Here is a 16,646-nt window from a genome sequence, read left to right as displayed (position 1 = left end):
TGTAAAGTGTATATCTTACTGTGCTTCTCCATCACAAAGAAGTTTGAAAGCCTCTGGGGTAGGGGATGGTCTAGGGAGGGCAGGGGGAAAGTATTGGGGATGGAGGAAAAGATATGGATTGGTGTGGACTACAGGGAGTCGGGCTCACGTCCTTCTGTCACTGAGCCAGCAAGATGGCATCGAGCAGCACATGGATTTTGACAGCCGCTATACTTTGCTGGAGCTGTTTGCAGAGACCACGTCCTCTGAGGAACACTGCATGGCCTTTGAGGGCATTCACCTGCCTCAGGTACCCTGCCAGCTGTGGGGGGGAAATGCTGTGAATAGGCCTAGAGCATCACTTCTGAAAATGTGGGCTCATGACCGTATATCAGCAACAGAGCCACCTGGGGAGCTTGTTAAAATAAAGGTTCATGCTCCCTTCCCCACTCAGAATGTCTAAGTTTAGAACCCAGGAATCTGTGTTTTAAGGCACTCCTTGTGTGTTTCTTATATAAACTACTCTTTGAGAACTACAGGTAAGGGGGTGAGGCCTTTATATTTTTCTGCAAAGGATGATATTGAAGGGAAAGGAGAAGGGCTAGAGCTGGGAGAAGATGAATGAAACTACACCATGGACTGTGTCTACAGATCCCAGGAAAGCTGCTCTTCTCCCTGGTGAAACGCTACCTGTGTGTAACTTCCCTGCTGGATCAGCTGAATAACAGTCCAGAGCCAGGGGCTGGAGACCAAGGCTCCCAGTCCCCTGGGGAGGAGTTTGGCCGGGAGAAAAGCCGGGGGCAGCGGGAGCTGGAGTTCAGTATGGCTATGGGCAACCTCATCTTGGAGCTGGTACGGAGCATGGGCTGGGCCCGGAACCCCAGCGAACGGGGCACGTTGCCTCCCCGGCCGTCCCGGTCCATCTTTCAGCCCTGCACTTCAGGGCCCAGCCTTTTACTCCCCACCGTTGTTGCCACCCCGAGAAAGCAAGGGCGGGCCTTCCGCCAGCGTTCTGAGTTCTCTAGCCGGAGTGGCTACGGTGAGTACGTGCAGCAGACCCTGGTGCCCGGCATGCGAGTGCGCATGCTCGATGACTACGAAGAGATCAGTGCTGGGGATGAGGGCGAGTTCCGGCAGAGCAACAACGGTGTACCCCCTGTGCAGGTGAGTGAGCGTGTGGTGGCGGCAGACTGTTGGGGGTCTTTTCAGGTGACACATAACTGGGGCTTCTATTTGGAGGCTGAAACAGGCTACCCAAGGAGAAAAGCCCCAAGGAAACTGGAAAGGTTAAAGGGGGGCTCAGCAGTTGATGTGGGGGGTGGGGGGGTATTTGGAGGACTGAGAAAATCTGGTGGGAAGGGGTGGGCTGTCAGGTCAAGGAGAGACTCCCACCCAGGAAACAAAACTGATATATTGAGACACCAGCACTGCAGCCCACCTGTGGAGTTGTAGGAGCAGAGGCCATCAGTGTTAGGAAGAGATGAGAGGCAGGAAAGGGAGCCCTTTTAAAAAATTTTTTATTGGGGAACAGTGTGTTTTTCCTGGACCCATCAGCTCCAAGTCAAGTAGTTGTTTCAATCTAGTTGTGGAGGGTGCATCTCAGTGGCCCTTGTGGGAATCAAACCGGCAACCTTGGTGTTATGAGCACTGCACTCTAACCAACTGAGCTAACTGGCCGCCCCAAGGAAAGGGAACCTTTTGCTATATAGAGGTTTTCCCAAGCCTGGGCAGGTGTGCATCTGAGAGCTGTATGCCCCAAGTCTGGGCCCAGCATGTCCTCTCAAGCCTGCACAACCCAAGACTCAGAGAGTGAGCCCTCTCTATTCTTCCCTCTTTCTTCCTCCATACCAGGTCTTCTGGCAGTCGACGGGCCGCACCTACTGGGTGCACTGGCACATGCTAGAGATCCTGGGTCCTGAGGAAACTGCTGAGGATGTGGTTTCAGCAGCTGCGGAGAAGGGGGCAGGAACCACTATGCTGGGCACAGGTGAGCCTTGGAGGGGACACCGACAGCATATCTTTGCACAGAGGAGCAGTGGCTGGGATGAAGCCGCTCCTCACCAGGAGCTGCCCCAGATTCAGAAATCCACTCTATTCCTGGTGGCTGCTGAGACCCCTGTGCCTGTATTCTCAGCACTTCCTTCCTGGGACTGGAAGCCGGTGGATGGGCTCTATTCTTTGCCGTACCTCCAGCCCGAGCCTCAGAAGAATGAGGAATTGGGATACCTGACTCAGGATGAGTGGTGGGAGCTGCTCTTTTTCATCAAGAAGTTGGACATGTGTGAGCAGCAGCCAATTTTTCAGAATCTTCAGGAGAATTTGAATGAGGTATTATAGGCCTGAGATACATGGGGAGTTTGTAGTGGAGTTAGAAGTGGGATTGTCTAAGGGAATTCTAGATAAGGGACCGCTTAGCAGGAGGCTGGAGCTAGAGTTTAGAGAGTATGAGGGGTCCTGCTGGGGGAGGAGACAAATGCTGTGAGGGTCTGCTATGCAGAAGGTGTGCAAGGCATGGCAGGAGGTGGTCACTGTTCCTATTACTGTCCCCAGGACCTTTGTGTCTGCTTGTCCCTAAAATGCATGCCCCCTTCTGTTTACAGACCCTGGATATAAAGGCCCTAGGTGACATCTCCGTACCCGTAGAGGTGGCTGAGGGTCTGCTGCAGGTTCTCAGTAATCGGTTTCAGGGCAGCGCCCTCAGTGACCTGCTCAACTCCCAAATCTACACTAAGTATGGGCTGCAACCTGGTGAACTAAGCAGCTCATCGTCTTCACGAAGTCGCTACTATACCCCAGATCCAGAAGAGGAGTCCAGGCCAGAGGCCAACTTCTCAGAGGAAGAGACTGAGTCCCCTAAAGCAAAGGCTGAGCCCCCTAAGGCAGAGGCAGAGCCTGCCAAGGGAAAAACTGAGCCCCCTATGGCACAGAGTGACTCGCAGTTGTTTAACCAGCTTCTGGTGACCGAGGGGATGGCTCTGCCCCCCAAGATGAAGGAGGCAGCCAGTGGTGAGTCAGGTGCTGGGAGGGGAGGACAAAGAAGTTGGAACAAGTCCTGGGTGGTCCCTGGAGAAGTGGGTAATCAGGGTAGAGGGAAAGCCATGGAGTAAAGTCACGTTGACACAGGAAAATGCTTTGGAAGCAGCATGTCTCCCTTCCCTCAGCCTTGATTATATCCAATCAGTTGTGGCTCCCTTTCTTTAGTACCCCTGGAAAAGGAGGGTGCATTTTCCAGAGTATCTTTATCTTTGTTGTTTGACTATTAAATCTTTTACACAGAAAAGTTCTGAATGCAAGTTACAGTAATGAATAATGTATTAAACTGTCCATAGGATAACTGGTCTTGACCTTTAAGGACTTCCAACTTGGAGGTGCCACACTTTTCTTAAGCCACTGCCTTTCCCTCATCCATTTCAGAAATGGCTAGAGCCTTGCGGGGTCCAGGTCCACGCAGCTCCCTGGATCAGCGTGTGGCAGTGGTCGTGGCCACTGTGCAGATATCCAGTTTGGACACAAATCTGCAGCTTTCTGGGCTGTATGCCCTTGCTCAGGCTGTGGAGGAGGTCACGGAGCGGGACCATCCTCTGGTCCATCCTGACAGATCCCTGAGGTTGGAATGGTGGGGAGGGAAGAAGTTATGGTTTCAGCTATCAGAGGGGGAAGAGGGTATTGGAGAGAGAAGGAGCTATAAGATCAAGACTTAGAAAGGCGAGGAGAGAAAGAAGGGTCAGCCTGAGGAGCAGCAGAGCAGGAGGGTGGAATGTTATCATGGCTGATATTCTTGGAACACTTAACTCTGCCAGGCTCTGCGCTTAAGTTTTACATGCATCCTCTCATTAAATTCTCTTGTCACCTGAGGAGGAGTCGCTCCTGTTCTTATTCCATTGTATGGGTGAGAAAACAGAGGCTTAGAGAATTTAACTAACTTGCCCAGAGTTTGATAGAAAGCAGAGTCAGGATTCAAATCCAGGTCCTTTTGTCACTAGAACTTGACTTTTTTTTTTCTTTTCCCTTCTTTTTTTCTCTCCCCCTACTTTCTATTTATTTATTTATTTTAAAGATTTTTTTATTGGGGAATTGGGGGAGAGAACAGCGTTGGGGGAATCGGGGAAGGGGAACAGAAAAGTTGCTGTCCTTTTGTTCTTCAGTCTAGCTGTGGAGGACATCACTTCACTGGCCCATGTTGGTATTGTGTTCATTGCACTCTTCCCGGCTGAGGAAGATCAGTCGCCGGCCATTGGACGGCCACTCATGGCAGTTCATGGCAACTCACACCATCTGCCAGCTGCTCACGCTGACTGCTGGCCACTCACGGTAGCTTACAGCAGCCCACTGCAGCCCCACTGCAGCCTACGCCGTCGCCGGCAACTCACAGCAGCCCAGCTCCAGGTCGAGCTGTTGTTCACAATCTTAGCTGTAGAGGGTGCAGCATCACTAGCCCATTTGGGATCCGAACTGCAGCCCTACTTCTCAGAGCTTGCACTCCCAAGCCAACTCTTAACCAATGAGCCACTCGGCCAGTCTCCTACTTTCTATCAACATTTTAAAAGTTTTTAAAAATACTTCTTAATTATATAAATAATTCACAAATGCATTTTTACTTTTAAAAATCTGAAGAGCATAAAAGAACATACAATGAAAAGCTCAAGTCCCTTTTCACCACAGTCAGTCTGGCGTGTATCCTTCAGACCTCTAGATTTACATTTGTTAGTGTGTGTGAATATAGAACATTTTCTGAGTTTGTGTTTTAATATATGTACCCACACTCTACGTGTTTCTACAACTTTCTCCCACATTCAGACTAAGAGGGCTCTCCATATCAGTCCACATACAGCTGCCTCATTATTTGTAGTGCTGCATAGGACGCTACATGTGATTATGTCCAAGTTCAAATACAATGTTCTAATGGATCTGTTTTCCCTCACGGCTGTTAACGCTGGATATGACCATTTAAAAAAATCTATCAGGGCTGGCCGAGTGGCGCGTTGGTTAAGAACTGACTTGGGATGCCAGAGGGCCCCAGTTCGGATCCCACATATGAGGGCCAGTGACACTGCCCTCCGCAGCTAAGGTGGTGAACGGCAGCTCGACTTGGGGCTGGGCTGCTGTGGGTCACCAGTGACGGTGTAGGCTGCAGCCCCTGCTGCAGTGGGCTGCCATAAGCTACTGTGTGTAGCCGGCAGCCAGTGTGAGCGGCCAGCAGCCGCCGTGAGCGGCCGTCCAGAAGCCGGTGACTGATCTGACTCGCCCGGGAAGAGCGCAATGATGGTGCCAGCTTGGGCCAGTGAAGCAACGTCCTCCACAACTAGACTGAAGAACAAAAGGACAGTAACTTGTCTGTTCCCCTTCCCCGATTCCCCAGCGCTGTTCCCCTCCCCCAATTCCCCAATAAAATCTTAAAAAAAAAAACCTATCAGATTGGGAAAATTTTAAATGATTGGTATTTCCTTGTTTTAATTTTTTTTTAAATTTTTTAGTTCTAGTGAAGTTAGGCATATTTGCATGCCTAATTGGGTCTTTGTCTTTTTCTTATTGATTTATAGGCATTCTGGATATTAATTTGTTATTTATGTTTCCAATGTATTGCTTGCCTTTTCTTTCAAAATCATATTAACTATTTTCTGAATATAAAATAATACATGCTCACTGTAAAAAAAATGGAAAATCATGAGGGTTAAAGTCATCTGAAAACCCTTTATGCAGAGATAGTCACTGTTAACATTTTGGTAAACATCCTTACTTACATTTCTATAATTATTCACATGTATTTCCTATGTGTATTACCTGTTTATAAGAAATCATGACCACAGAAGGGAATGCATATTTAAAGCATACTTGATTCACGTTGTAGTCATCTTAAAGCTCATGAAAAAGACAAGATAAAAACAACTTTTCCAGTACCTTTACTTACCTTCTTTCCCAGAATTTCTCCTTTTGTGTACCTTTCCTACATAGTTCATAGGCCCACCCCCTTAAGATACATCTCTATCACTGTAGAGAAAGATGTCAGTCCCGCTTTTTTCCTCTTGTGATGCTCACTGTGATGCAGGGACCTCTTCCTTCCCCTTCCCTTACGATCAGCGTTTCTGCTGGACCCTGTCTCTAACTTATGTTGCTTGTCTCATAACTTTGTGGATAGTGTCTCTCATTGTGCTAAAATTTTAGATTTTAATGTTGCTATATTTTTTAAACTTTTTTATGGCTTCTAGAATTTGTGTCCTACTTAAAGAGAGTCTATCCTATTCAGGGTTATAAAAATATTTCCCTTTATTTTCTAAAAATGTCTATGATTTTGTTTTTTACATTTATTTCCATACCTGTTTGCGATTTATTTTTACCAATACAGTGAAGCAGAGTTTAGCTTTAATTTTTTTTCAGATAGATAGCCAAGTGTCTCTATGTCATGTTCTGCATGGTCCTTCTCCTCCTCACTGTCCGAGATGCCGCCCTGACCTCTCTTCTCATCTATGGATCTTTTTGGCTTCCTTGTATGATTTCGAGTTTTCATTATTATAAGTTTATATTTATATTTTGATAACCATTATACAAGTCTACCATTATTTTTTTCCAAACATTTCTTGACTATTTTAGCATATTTTTTCTTCTTGTGCCTGAGTCTATCTGTCATGTTTTGTTTTTTAATAAAAAGCCTGTTAGGCATTTTAATTAGAATTACATTGGATTTATAGACTTACTTAAAAAAAATGAGCCTGGGTTCATAACCGTTTTGCTCTACTGCCTCCTTCATGAAGGCAATTAGACTGTAGAGGAGAAGGGATCAGGAGTGAGAATAAGGCAAGGAGAGCGAGTTGGAAAGGGATGGGGATCTTGGTGGATAGGGTTGGGCAGGGAGTTGGGCATGGCTGTTGGGGTGGAGAGCTCCAATGTGTCTTCTCCCTCAGAGAGAAGCTAGTGAAGACGCTGGTGGAGCTGCTGACCAACCAGGTGGGAGAGAAGATGGTGGTGGTGCTGGCCCTGCGCCTCCTCTACCTGCTAATGACCAAGCACGAGTGGTGCCCACACTTTGCCAGGGAGGGTGGCATCTACGCTGTGCTGGTTTGCATGCAAGAATATAAGACTTCCGTCTTGGTGCAGCAGGCAGGGCTGGCGGTGAGTGGACTGGGCCTGGCAGCGAGCAATGGGCGAGATGGGCAGGTTGGGGGGCTGCTGGTCTCGAGGAGGCACTGTGCTGATTTAGACCAGGGAGAGGACCTTGGGACAGAAAGATGCACATGGATTCAAGAGTTCCAGCTGGACAGTGTTGGACACTGAGTGCATGTTTGGAGAAAGGGAGAAGGATGTTATTAAGACTATCTCCAGGTTTAATATTGAGCAGCAGGTTGGATGAGGTGGCCACTTACTAAATGGGAGCATTTTGGAGGAGGAACAGGCATAGGGAGAAGGTCAGGAGTGGAGTTTTTAGGTATGTTGAATTTCCCATGCGGTGGGAAATTAGGTATCTGGTTAAAGACTAATTTTCTAGATGTGACAGTTGTTTTTTACCCTTTGATCTTAGTGGTACCCTTATCCAGAAACTACCCCCTCCCCAAATGTGGATAAAACAGCCAGCATTGCTATTGTCTTGCCACCCTGGGTCCAGAGAGTGGGGAAAGGAGGCCCTCGTCCAGGGGAGCCTAACAGAATGGAATTCCTGACTACTCTAGACCAAAGTGCTGGCTGGCAGGAGGTGTGGACAGGGTGTGCTCTGTATAGCCTGAGGATCCTTGAGGGGTCAGGTAGGCCTCAGTTCTGGGAATGAATTCCAATAGTATAAGGGCAGCAGTGTGGACAGGAGCATGTGTCCCTTAGGCAGGAAGGCTCTATATTAGGTGATGGTCCTCCCAGGAGCAGCCAAGCATTCATCGTCCAGGCCACATCTGCTTCAAGAATTCCCTGATCCTTTCAAACTGCATGACCAAAATGCAGCATTTGCCTCTCAACTCAAACTCTTGCCCCGTAACAAAATTGCGTCATTTTGTTTATATGTATAACTAAGATCTACAGAATTCAGCTAATTGGGAGAGAGTGGGTAGCCCAAAGGAGAAAGCCTCAGTAGGATGCAGCATTTGCTTAGAGGGTCCAGGCCTCATAAGGGGGGTTATCCTGAGAATTATTTCTAATCCTAAAGTGTTTCTTCTCAAGAGTCAACTCTTTCACTAGGAGAGACATTCTCTAGTGGTACAGTGTTCATCTTAATTTATTTATTCCCGTAGTACTAGCAAACAAGTTTGCATGTTACAAGCATTTTTTCCCCTACAATTCCAACTGCTCTGCCTGTGAGACAACCCAAGGAACCTTGCAGAGGATACTGGCTTCAGAGGTTATGGGACATAGATTTGGGAGAGTTGGCATGTAGTTGGGAACTGAAGCTATGGGAGTGGACACCGTTGCTTAGGGAGGCAGTGCAGAGTGAGAAGAGGAGGGAGACAAGGAACATCCGTATTTAAGGACAAGGCAGAGGAACTCCAGAGAAGGAGGACAACCAGGGGGACATGAAGTTGTGGAACTCAAGGGAAGAAAGGTTTTGCAAAGGGTGAAGAGAGATAACTTCAAGGAAAGCTTTGACAACAACTAGATGCTATCCTGAGGGGAAGCTACGGGAGGGGGCAGCTATCCTACTTGGTCAGGATAAGTTGGATAGCTACTTATCCTAGGGAGAAGTTGTGGACTGATATTACCACCATCGAGCCTTAGAGTTTTTTGTTTCCTTTGTTTTGTTTTGTTCTTTTTTGTTATTTAGCATTTGCTGTCCTGTCACGTTTCCATCACTTGCTTGACCTCTTTGTGAACAGTTCAGCTTCCCTAAGGTCTATAGAATGATGGTCTGGCTCCCCCACTTCCTCGGCCTGGTGGCTCTTCCCACTCCTAACTGCTTCCGCATCCCCTTCGCAGGCATTGAAGATGCTGGCCATTGCCAGCTCCTCGGAAAGCCCCACTTTTGTTACTGGCCGAGATTCTGCCCACCCGTTGTTCGATGCCCAGATGACCAGAGAGATCTTCGCCAGCATTGACTCGGCCACCCGCCCGGGCTCTGAGAGCCTGCTCCTTACTGTCCCTGCAGCTGTGATCCTCATGCTGAACACGGAGGGGTCAGGGCATCACCCTCTGAAGTCCTGCTAAGCCCCGAGTCCCGCTGTTCCTCTGCCCAAGTCTCATGTGCTCCACAGAAATCCCCCTCATGTTGTTACCTCTGGGTGGTGCATTGGTGACCCTCTCTGACTGTCGTTGGAGGAGAATGCAGAGACACCCCGACCTTCCTTCCTGGGGTTGGGAGGAGTGACCTGAGGTCGGGGACCCCTGGACCCCTTTCCTCCCCAGCCACAGGGCTTCTCCCCTGTGCACTTGCTTACTGTTTCCATTGCATTCACTCTCTGTCCATTTCTTCCCGGGTCACCCCTGTCCTCCCAGGTGCTCCTCTGCAGTGAGAAATGGCTTGCTCCTGCTCAACCTGCTTTTGTGCAACCACCACACTCTGGGAGACCAGATTATAACCCAAGAGCTGAGAGACACCTTGTTTAGGCACGCAGGGATAGCACCGGGGACAGAACCCATGCCCATCACGCGCACCATCTTCTCGATGCTTTTCAATCGCTACTCAGAGCCGCCGGGCAGTCCTGAGCACACAGGTACCATTGTGGAGGGGGCGGTTCTGCTGAGGAATCAGACAGCGCCGCCCCCGGCCCAGGAAGGCTGCCATTTACGTCCTTGAACTTACTGAAAAGACACAACCTTCAGGAAATGAATGAGGGCTTTGGTGCTCAAGTTAGGTCTTCAGTAGAACTTCCTGACCCAGATGACAGGGAGACTCTAGGATAGGTACAAGGAAATTGTCGTCTCCGAATGGCTTTAAAGATAGGAGGATTGCTATCTGTCTGATCTGGGTTTGGTCCAGCCTTATTAGACATGGAAAAGTTGGTTGAAATGACTTCTAGAGAGGCTTTCTTTAGAGGAATTATAACTTATGGGACAGAAAGTTGGTGAGTAGAAACACGAAATATTGTTGTCATGGGGAAGAAACCCTTTGTGTTTAACAAACGAGTGAAAACCAGGAGTGGGGGGGCAAATTAAAATAAGCGATATGTGTCTTTTAGTCTGTATATCTAAAGCCCCCATGCTAGGAAGTACAGGGATGTAGTTATAACGGCTAACGTTTGTTTGTTTATGTAACAGTACAGCTACTATTTAATAATAAAATTAATTCTGTGGGCATAGGATATTAAAGACGTATAAACTTGACAGTATTTGCCATACTAGACTTTTTTTCAGATGTAGCTAGGTATGTAAATCCCCACACCTAGAAAAGGAAATCCCCCAGTTTGGTAGAAACTACAGGCATCCTCCAAATGGGAGGAAACTTGAGGCCTGATTTCCAGGAACTGCCCATTTCTTGGCTTGAGCAATGTGTATGACCGCTCTTCATACTTGTTTTCTTCCTCCCGTGTGTCTGGGCAGCAACACTGGAGACCCCCGTCGCCCAGCGCCAGGAGGGCTCCCCTGAGCCGCTGATCCGATCCCTGGTAAGGGGCCCATCTGCAGAACTCCTCCTGGACCTGGAGCGTGTGCTGTGCCGTGAAGGGGGCCCGGGGGGCGCCGTGAAGCCCTTCCTCAAGCGCCTCCTGCAGGAGACCCAGCCCTTCCTCCTGTTGCTGCAGACCCTGGATGCCCCTGGGCCCAACAAAAGTCTGCTGCTGACCTCACTAAGGTGAGGGGCCTGTTTGGGCACCCGTGCGTTGGAGGCGAGGGGAGCTGGCAGACTGCAGGGACTTCACTTGTTTCCATCCCCTCACCAGGGTCATGACCCGGCTGCTGGATCACTCGGAGGCAATGGTCCTCCCCTGGCATGAGGTCTTGGAGCCCTGCCTCAACTGCCTGAGTGGCCCCAGCATTGACTCTGAGGTACCAGAGCCATGGCAAGGGTGGGGGAGGGGAAGGCAGCCTTTGGGGCACCAGCTAGGTCTGGCGGGCCCAGCATAGCTTTTCTGGAGGGTCTGGACACTGGGAAGGGTGGGTAAGAGGAATGCTAATGTCTAGAACTGGGACCTTTAAAGTACAGGCATACCTCAGAGATATTGTGGGTTCGGCTCCAGACCAACGCAATAAAGCGAGTATCACAGTAAAGGTAGCCGTCATCTTTTTGCTGGTGGAGGGCCTTGTCTTCAATTTGTAAAAAATAATGCAACATCTGTGAAACGCCATAAAGCGAAGCGCAAGACAATGAGCTATGCCTGTATAAACCTCTTGGCTGTACCTGGATTTTAGATTCCGGGTTTAGGAGAAGCCCAGATTCAGCAATCTAGACATTCCTTGCTCTCCACCCTTCAGGGTTTGTGCATTGTGAGCGAGGCTCAGGCACTGAGGTTGGCTCTTGAGGTAGCTTGACTCTAATAGGAAGACGCCCGAGAAGCTGAGCCCCGCTCCTGCCAACTCACCCTGGAATCCCTGCACCCCTGTCATCTCTTCCAACCTGTCTTTGGTACTCTCGCTTCCCTGGGCTTCTGAGCTTCTGCAACACCTCAGCCACCACATTCTCTTTACTAAACCCACCCCTCAGCCCTGAGGTGGCCTGCCCTTGTTTCCCATACACTAATCTCTGTGGTCCCGGGCTCAGATCGTCCAGGAGCTGCTCTGCTTCCTGCATCGCTTGGCCTCAGTGCACAAGGACTGTGCAGTGGTGCTCTGCTCCCTGGGAGCCAGAGACGCCCTCTCCAAGGTCCTGGACAAGCACTCAGCTCAGCTGCTGCTGGCCTGCGAGCTTCGGGACCTGGTGACACAGTGTGAAAAGCACGCCCAGCTCTATAGTAGCCTCACCTCCAGCATCCTGGCTGGCTGCATTCAGGTGAGGAGGCTTGTGGGACAGAGCTAAGGGAGACTAAGCCAGGAGCAGGGATGGGGGTTCAGTGTGCGTCCCCATTTGGTATCCCAGTTTGGCATGAGTGGTAGCAGATCTGGGGTACTTGTTTCCCAGCCCTTACCCCACATGGCCCTGTTCTGGCAAAATTGGGGAAAAAATGGGTTGAGTGCTCTGTTGCTCCTTGAGTCTTTCTCCACATATGTCTCTGTGTTTTTCTGTGTCTCCGCTTCTCCCCTTTCCTTTTCTCACTGATATTCCGGCTGTAGATGGTCCTGGGTCAGATTGAAGACCACAGACGAACCCACCAACCCATCAACATCCCCTTCTTTGATGTGTTCCTCAGGCATCTCTGCCAGGGTTTGTGCCCCCACCTTCTTTCCCCTGGCTCCTACCCCAGCATTTATTCTCCCCTTCCCTTCCCTCTCCCGAGCCCCTTTCCTTTTCTCTCTCTCAACTAACCAGGCTGTGACACCACCCCTTCCCACTTGCCCCCAGGCTCCAGTGTAGAAGTGAAAGAGGACAAGTGCTGGGAGAAGGTGGAGGTGTCCTCCAACCCGCACCGGGCCAGCAAGCTGACGGACCGCAACCCCAAGACCTACTGGGAGTCCAACGGCGGCACCGGCTCCCACTACATCACCTTGCACATGCACCGTGGTGTTCTCGTTAGGTGCGAACACACCCCATCTGAAAGCCCTGACGAATATAACTCAAATGTGCAGTGAATAGACAGACACATAGTGGGCCTGCCTCCCCTGGGCTAGGTATAGACATCTCCTCACTCCCTGAGCCTGGTGACATGCTCCCCTATCAGGTACTGAAGTCACTCCCTGTGCTTGGTGCTGAGGGAGATCGACAGCTCACTCCCCCTCTTCTTGTGGACATTTGTTTAATGTATACTCGGTGCCAGGCACTGTGCAAGGGCGTGGGGCTGCAAGGACAATAAGATACGGGCCCTGTCTTCAGGGAACTTGCAGTCGAGCTGGGGAGCCAGGCTGGAAAATCAAGAGCATAGAGTATGAAAAAGCATTGTGGTCGACATGCGCACTGGGTCATGAGGCCAACTGGGAGGTCAGAAGGCTTCCAGAAGGAGGTGTTGACTGAGCTGAGTTTTGAAGTAGAAAATAGCGAGATAAAGAGAGGGCAATGGATATCCCAGGCAGAAGGACAGCCTGTGTGCAAAATGGAAGAAAGAAACACAATGATGTATTTGAGGGAAGTTGAAGTAAATGTGTTTGGCTGGAATGAAGGGTGTGTGTAGCGAAGTAGCAGGAGAGGAAGCCAGAAAAGTCGGCTGAGCCAGATCACAAAGATTTTTGTGAGCTAAGAAGTTTGAGCTTTATTCTGAAAGTTGGGGAGCCATTGAAGGGTTTTAAGAAAGGACGAGACAAAACCAGTTTTACCTCGAAAACTCACTCTGGCGATTATGGGAGTTGGGGTTGGATGCCAGAAGGAGAAGTTGAAAGGTTTATGCAGCCGTCTGGTTGAGAAATGATGACTGTCTGCAGTTGGGCCGAGGGAGTGGGGATAGCCAGGAAGTGACGGACTGGGAGACCTTAAGAGGCCCACAGCACTTGCCGTTGACTAGGTGAGGGATGTCACAGTGACAGTGTTGTAGCTGGAGTACTGGGTGGATGGCAGTTTCTTTTCCCAAGAGAGAAATAGGAGCAGGAGCAGGTTTCTGTGGACAGCTGATCGTTCCCTTCGGGCATGTTGACCTTGAGGTGCCCGTGGGGCCCACCATGGAAATGTCTATTGGATACACAGCGTGAAAGCTCAGGAGAGTGTTCTAGGGCAGAGATGTGCACTTGGAGTCATTAGGGTATTTGTTCTTAGTTGACAGCATGGGTTTAAATGAAGTCACTTTGGGGGAAGATAAGACAAGAGCAGAGGGTCTGGGGAAGACTGACACTTAAGCAGAGGAACAGAGGGTCTGAGGGGGAAGTGGTGGGTTGAAGCCATTTTGAACTTCGATCCGGGTCCCGGTTCTGACTGCTTCCTTTCTCCTCTCCCAGGCAGCTGACTCTGCTGGTGGCCAGTGAGGACTCAAGTTACATGCCGGCCAGGGTGTTGGTGTTTGGGGGTGACAGCCCCAGCTGCATCAGCACTGAGCTGAACATGGTGGGGACCCTCGTGTCCACCCTGCTTCACTTTACTCCCCATCGTTCTGTTTGTCCCAGGGCCTTATCAGAAGGACCCAGTCCCTGGGACATTCCTGTGTCCCTTCCTCCTGGGCAGGCACCGCCTTGGAAGCAGTGAGAATGGAATTAGGGGTGTGGAACCGTGTAGATCCAGGGGTCCAGTGCAGGAGCAATGACATGTGCACACCAGCACAAACTTGGTTGTCGTCAGTAGGCCTTCCAACCCCACTTCTGAAAGTGACAGCTCTCTCTCGCCTCCTCCTCCCCTGTCCCACCAGGTGAACGTGATGCCCACCGCCAGCCGAGTGACCCTTCTGGAGAACCTGAACCGCTTCTGGCCCATCATTCAGATCCGCATAAAGCGCTGCCAGCAGGTGCAGCAAGGGAAGAGGCCAGGGGCTAGGGATCTGGAGGTAGTACAGCGTCTCCACTGGCTGGGTTCTCCAGCATTTGGGGGCTGGGCTCAGGCCACAGTTCCTCCTAAGTCTGTTTGGCGATGGGCCAGGAACCTATTGAGTTCCAGAGTTATGGGACTGTCTCCAGTAGCTCTAGGAAACCCGGGGTATGGGGCCGGGCTTTGGTAGTGCCTGGTGACTGAGTGGCTTAGGTGACAGATAAGTCTGTGCATGTTACAGGGCGGCATCGACACCCGAGTTCGGGGTGTGGAGGTCCTGGGCCCCAAGCCCACTTTCTGGCCACTATTCCGAGAGCAGCTGTGTCGCCGTACATGTCTCTTCTATACGATTTGGGCGCAAGCCTGGAGCCAGGACATAGCAGAGGACCGCAAGCGCCTCCTCCAGCTCTGTCCCAGGTGGCTGGGGCAGGGGGTGGGCAGGGTTGAAGGCAGGAGGGGAGGTGGTTAAGGGAGCAGGATGCTGTGTGGGAGACAGGCTCCTGTGGGAGTCTGAAAGGTAAAGCAGCAGCCAGGACATGCGGGGAAGGTGAACATAGGTGAAAAATACGTGCTGCTGGGGGAGAGCTGGGAAGGGACCGAGCATGGGCGATTGGGAGTTGACTGCCCTTGCTTGGAGACCTCAAGGGAATCTGTGCCTTTAACCTTTGACCACACGCCATTTGTTCCCAGACTGAACAGGGTTTTGCGCCATGAGCAGAATTTTGCTGACCGCTTCCTCCCTGATGACGAGGCCGCCCAAGCCCTGGGCAAGACCTGCTGGGAGGCACTGGTCAGCCCACTGGTGCAGAACATCACCTCCCCCGGTAACCATCCTCACCCCCGGCCCCACTAACCAGCTCCTGTCATTATCCCCAGGGACCGCCTGAGTTCATGCTCTTGGTTCTAGTCCTTCTCCCTGACAGCTGTCACCTCAGTTTTCCTTTCCTTTCTGTCCCAGGGACTGCTCCCTGAGACTTGGGTGTCCCACCCCCACCCCACCCCCAACCTGTTACCATATCCCCAGATTCCAGCTGAGGCAAACCTTGGTGAGGGGCGGACTAGGGCCCTGCTGTCCCCCAAACATTTTTGTACAATTGTTCCTTCTCTGTCTTCCTCCTGGGCTACCTGTTCCCCATTTCCCACGGAGACCTTATCTGTCTTCTTTCAGACGCAGAAGGTGTGAGCTCCCTGGGATGGCTGCTGGGTCAGTACTTAGAGCAGAGGGAGAGCTCTCGGAACCCCCTGAGCCGAGCAGCATCCTTTGCTTCTCGGGTTCGTCACCTTTGCCACTTGCTGGTGCACGTGGAGCCGCCTCCTGGGCTTTCTCCTGAGCCATCTACTGGACCCGGTAAGTTCCAGCCGTGGCCTGTTGAGCTAAGAACCGGGGCAGTGGTGATACCTGGCTCCTCCCCTCCAGGATTTGACTCTTCCATGCTGCGTTGTTATGGGCATTTCCAGGGGTCAGTACCCAAGACCCCAGGACTCACCCAGGGGCCAAGATGAAACCCCTCCCTTTGCCCTCTGTCTCCACAGTCAACAAGATCGGGAAGGGTCGGGATCAGAGCCCTGGGCCTTCACCAGTTCTTCCAAGCAGCAGCCTGAGGAACCTCACGCAGTGCTGGCTGAGCGTGGTACAGGAGCAGGTGGGCAGAAGGACGCTGAACTCTGGGGGTGGGGGGTGGGGCCTTCTGCTAGGCTGTCCACATCCTGGGACTTGCTTTTATTTCTTGCCCTTTCTCCTCAGGTCAGCAGGTTCCTGGCTGCAGCCTGGAGGGCCCCAGACTTTGTGCCTCGTTACTGTACACTCTATGAGCACTTGCAGAGAGCAGGCTCAGAGCTCTTCGGGCCCCGGGCAGCCTTCACGCTGGCCCTGCGCAGTGGCTTCTCGGGCGCCTTGCTGCAGCAGTCCTTCCTCACCGCCACGCATGTGAGTACCACCAGCTTCCCAGTCAGCGGGCTGTGGGCTCATCTCCTTCTGCCCTTTATCCTTCCACTCCCCACTCTCCTCCACCCGCTGTTCATGGTTCACTGGTGCCCTTTCCATTGCCCCAGATGAGTGAGCAGTTTGCCAGGCACATCGACCAACAGATCCAGGGCCGCCTGATTGGTGGGGCCGCTGGAATGGAAATGCAGGGGCAGCTTCAGCGGCACCTGGAGCCCATCATGGTCCTGTCTGGCCTAGAGCTCGCCACTACTTTTGAGCACTTCTACCAGTGAGTGCAGACCTGGGGAGGTAGGGGTAAGAGGCCTGGGGTCAAGAGAGGGCGAAGATTTGAGTGTCAGAGGG

The 16,646-nt window shown here is 51.2% G+C and overlaps 1 protein-coding gene across 2 annotated transcripts in view; it reads left to right on the top strand.

The window, feature by feature from the left end:
- The window catches only part of CUL9 (cullin 9), a 36,680-nt gene that overhangs the window by 3,357 nt on the left and 16,677 nt on the right, over window positions 1–16,646 (top strand). Inside the window, exons 3-24 of one of the 2 annotated variants that reach the window (XM_019642765.1) lie at window positions 135–289; window positions 631–1,143; window positions 1,831–1,966; window positions 2,114–2,307; window positions 2,580–2,985; window positions 3,394–3,586; window positions 6,879–7,086; window positions 8,869–9,065; window positions 9,385–9,602; window positions 10,429–10,678; window positions 10,767–10,872; window positions 11,585–11,812; window positions 12,094–12,184; window positions 12,323–12,494; window positions 13,840–13,945; window positions 14,244–14,339; window positions 14,601–14,776; window positions 15,050–15,183; window positions 15,528–15,707; window positions 15,893–16,002; window positions 16,104–16,286; window positions 16,412–16,572. In XM_019642765.1, the coding sequence (XP_019498310.1) occupies window positions 135–289; window positions 631–1,143; window positions 1,831–1,966; window positions 2,114–2,307; window positions 2,580–2,985; window positions 3,394–3,586; window positions 6,879–7,086; window positions 8,869–9,065; window positions 9,385–9,602; window positions 10,429–10,678; window positions 10,767–10,872; window positions 11,585–11,812; window positions 12,094–12,184; window positions 12,323–12,494; window positions 13,840–13,945; window positions 14,244–14,339; window positions 14,601–14,776; window positions 15,050–15,183; window positions 15,528–15,707; window positions 15,893–16,002; window positions 16,104–16,286; window positions 16,412–16,572 (4,213 nt within the window). Of the gene's footprint in view, window positions 1–134; window positions 290–630; window positions 1,144–1,830; window positions 1,967–2,113; window positions 2,308–2,579; window positions 2,986–3,393; window positions 3,587–6,878; window positions 7,087–8,868; window positions 9,066–9,384; window positions 9,603–10,428; window positions 10,679–10,766; window positions 10,873–11,584; window positions 11,813–12,093; window positions 12,185–12,322; window positions 12,495–13,839; window positions 13,946–14,243; window positions 14,379–14,600; window positions 14,777–15,049; window positions 15,184–15,527; window positions 15,708–15,892; window positions 16,003–16,103; window positions 16,287–16,411; window positions 16,573–16,646 lie in introns of both variants that reach the window. The other variant, XM_019642764.1, reaches the window with a different exon arrangement.

This window comes from Hipposideros armiger, unplaced genomic scaffold, assembly GCF_001890085.2.
Source record: "Hipposideros armiger isolate ML-2016 unplaced genomic scaffold, ASM189008v1 scaffold_72, whole genome shotgun sequence".
NCBI classification, from domain to species: Eukaryota; Metazoa; Chordata; class Mammalia; order Chiroptera; family Hipposideridae; genus Hipposideros; species Hipposideros armiger.
This window is presented reverse-complemented; position numbering and strand designations above follow the sequence as displayed.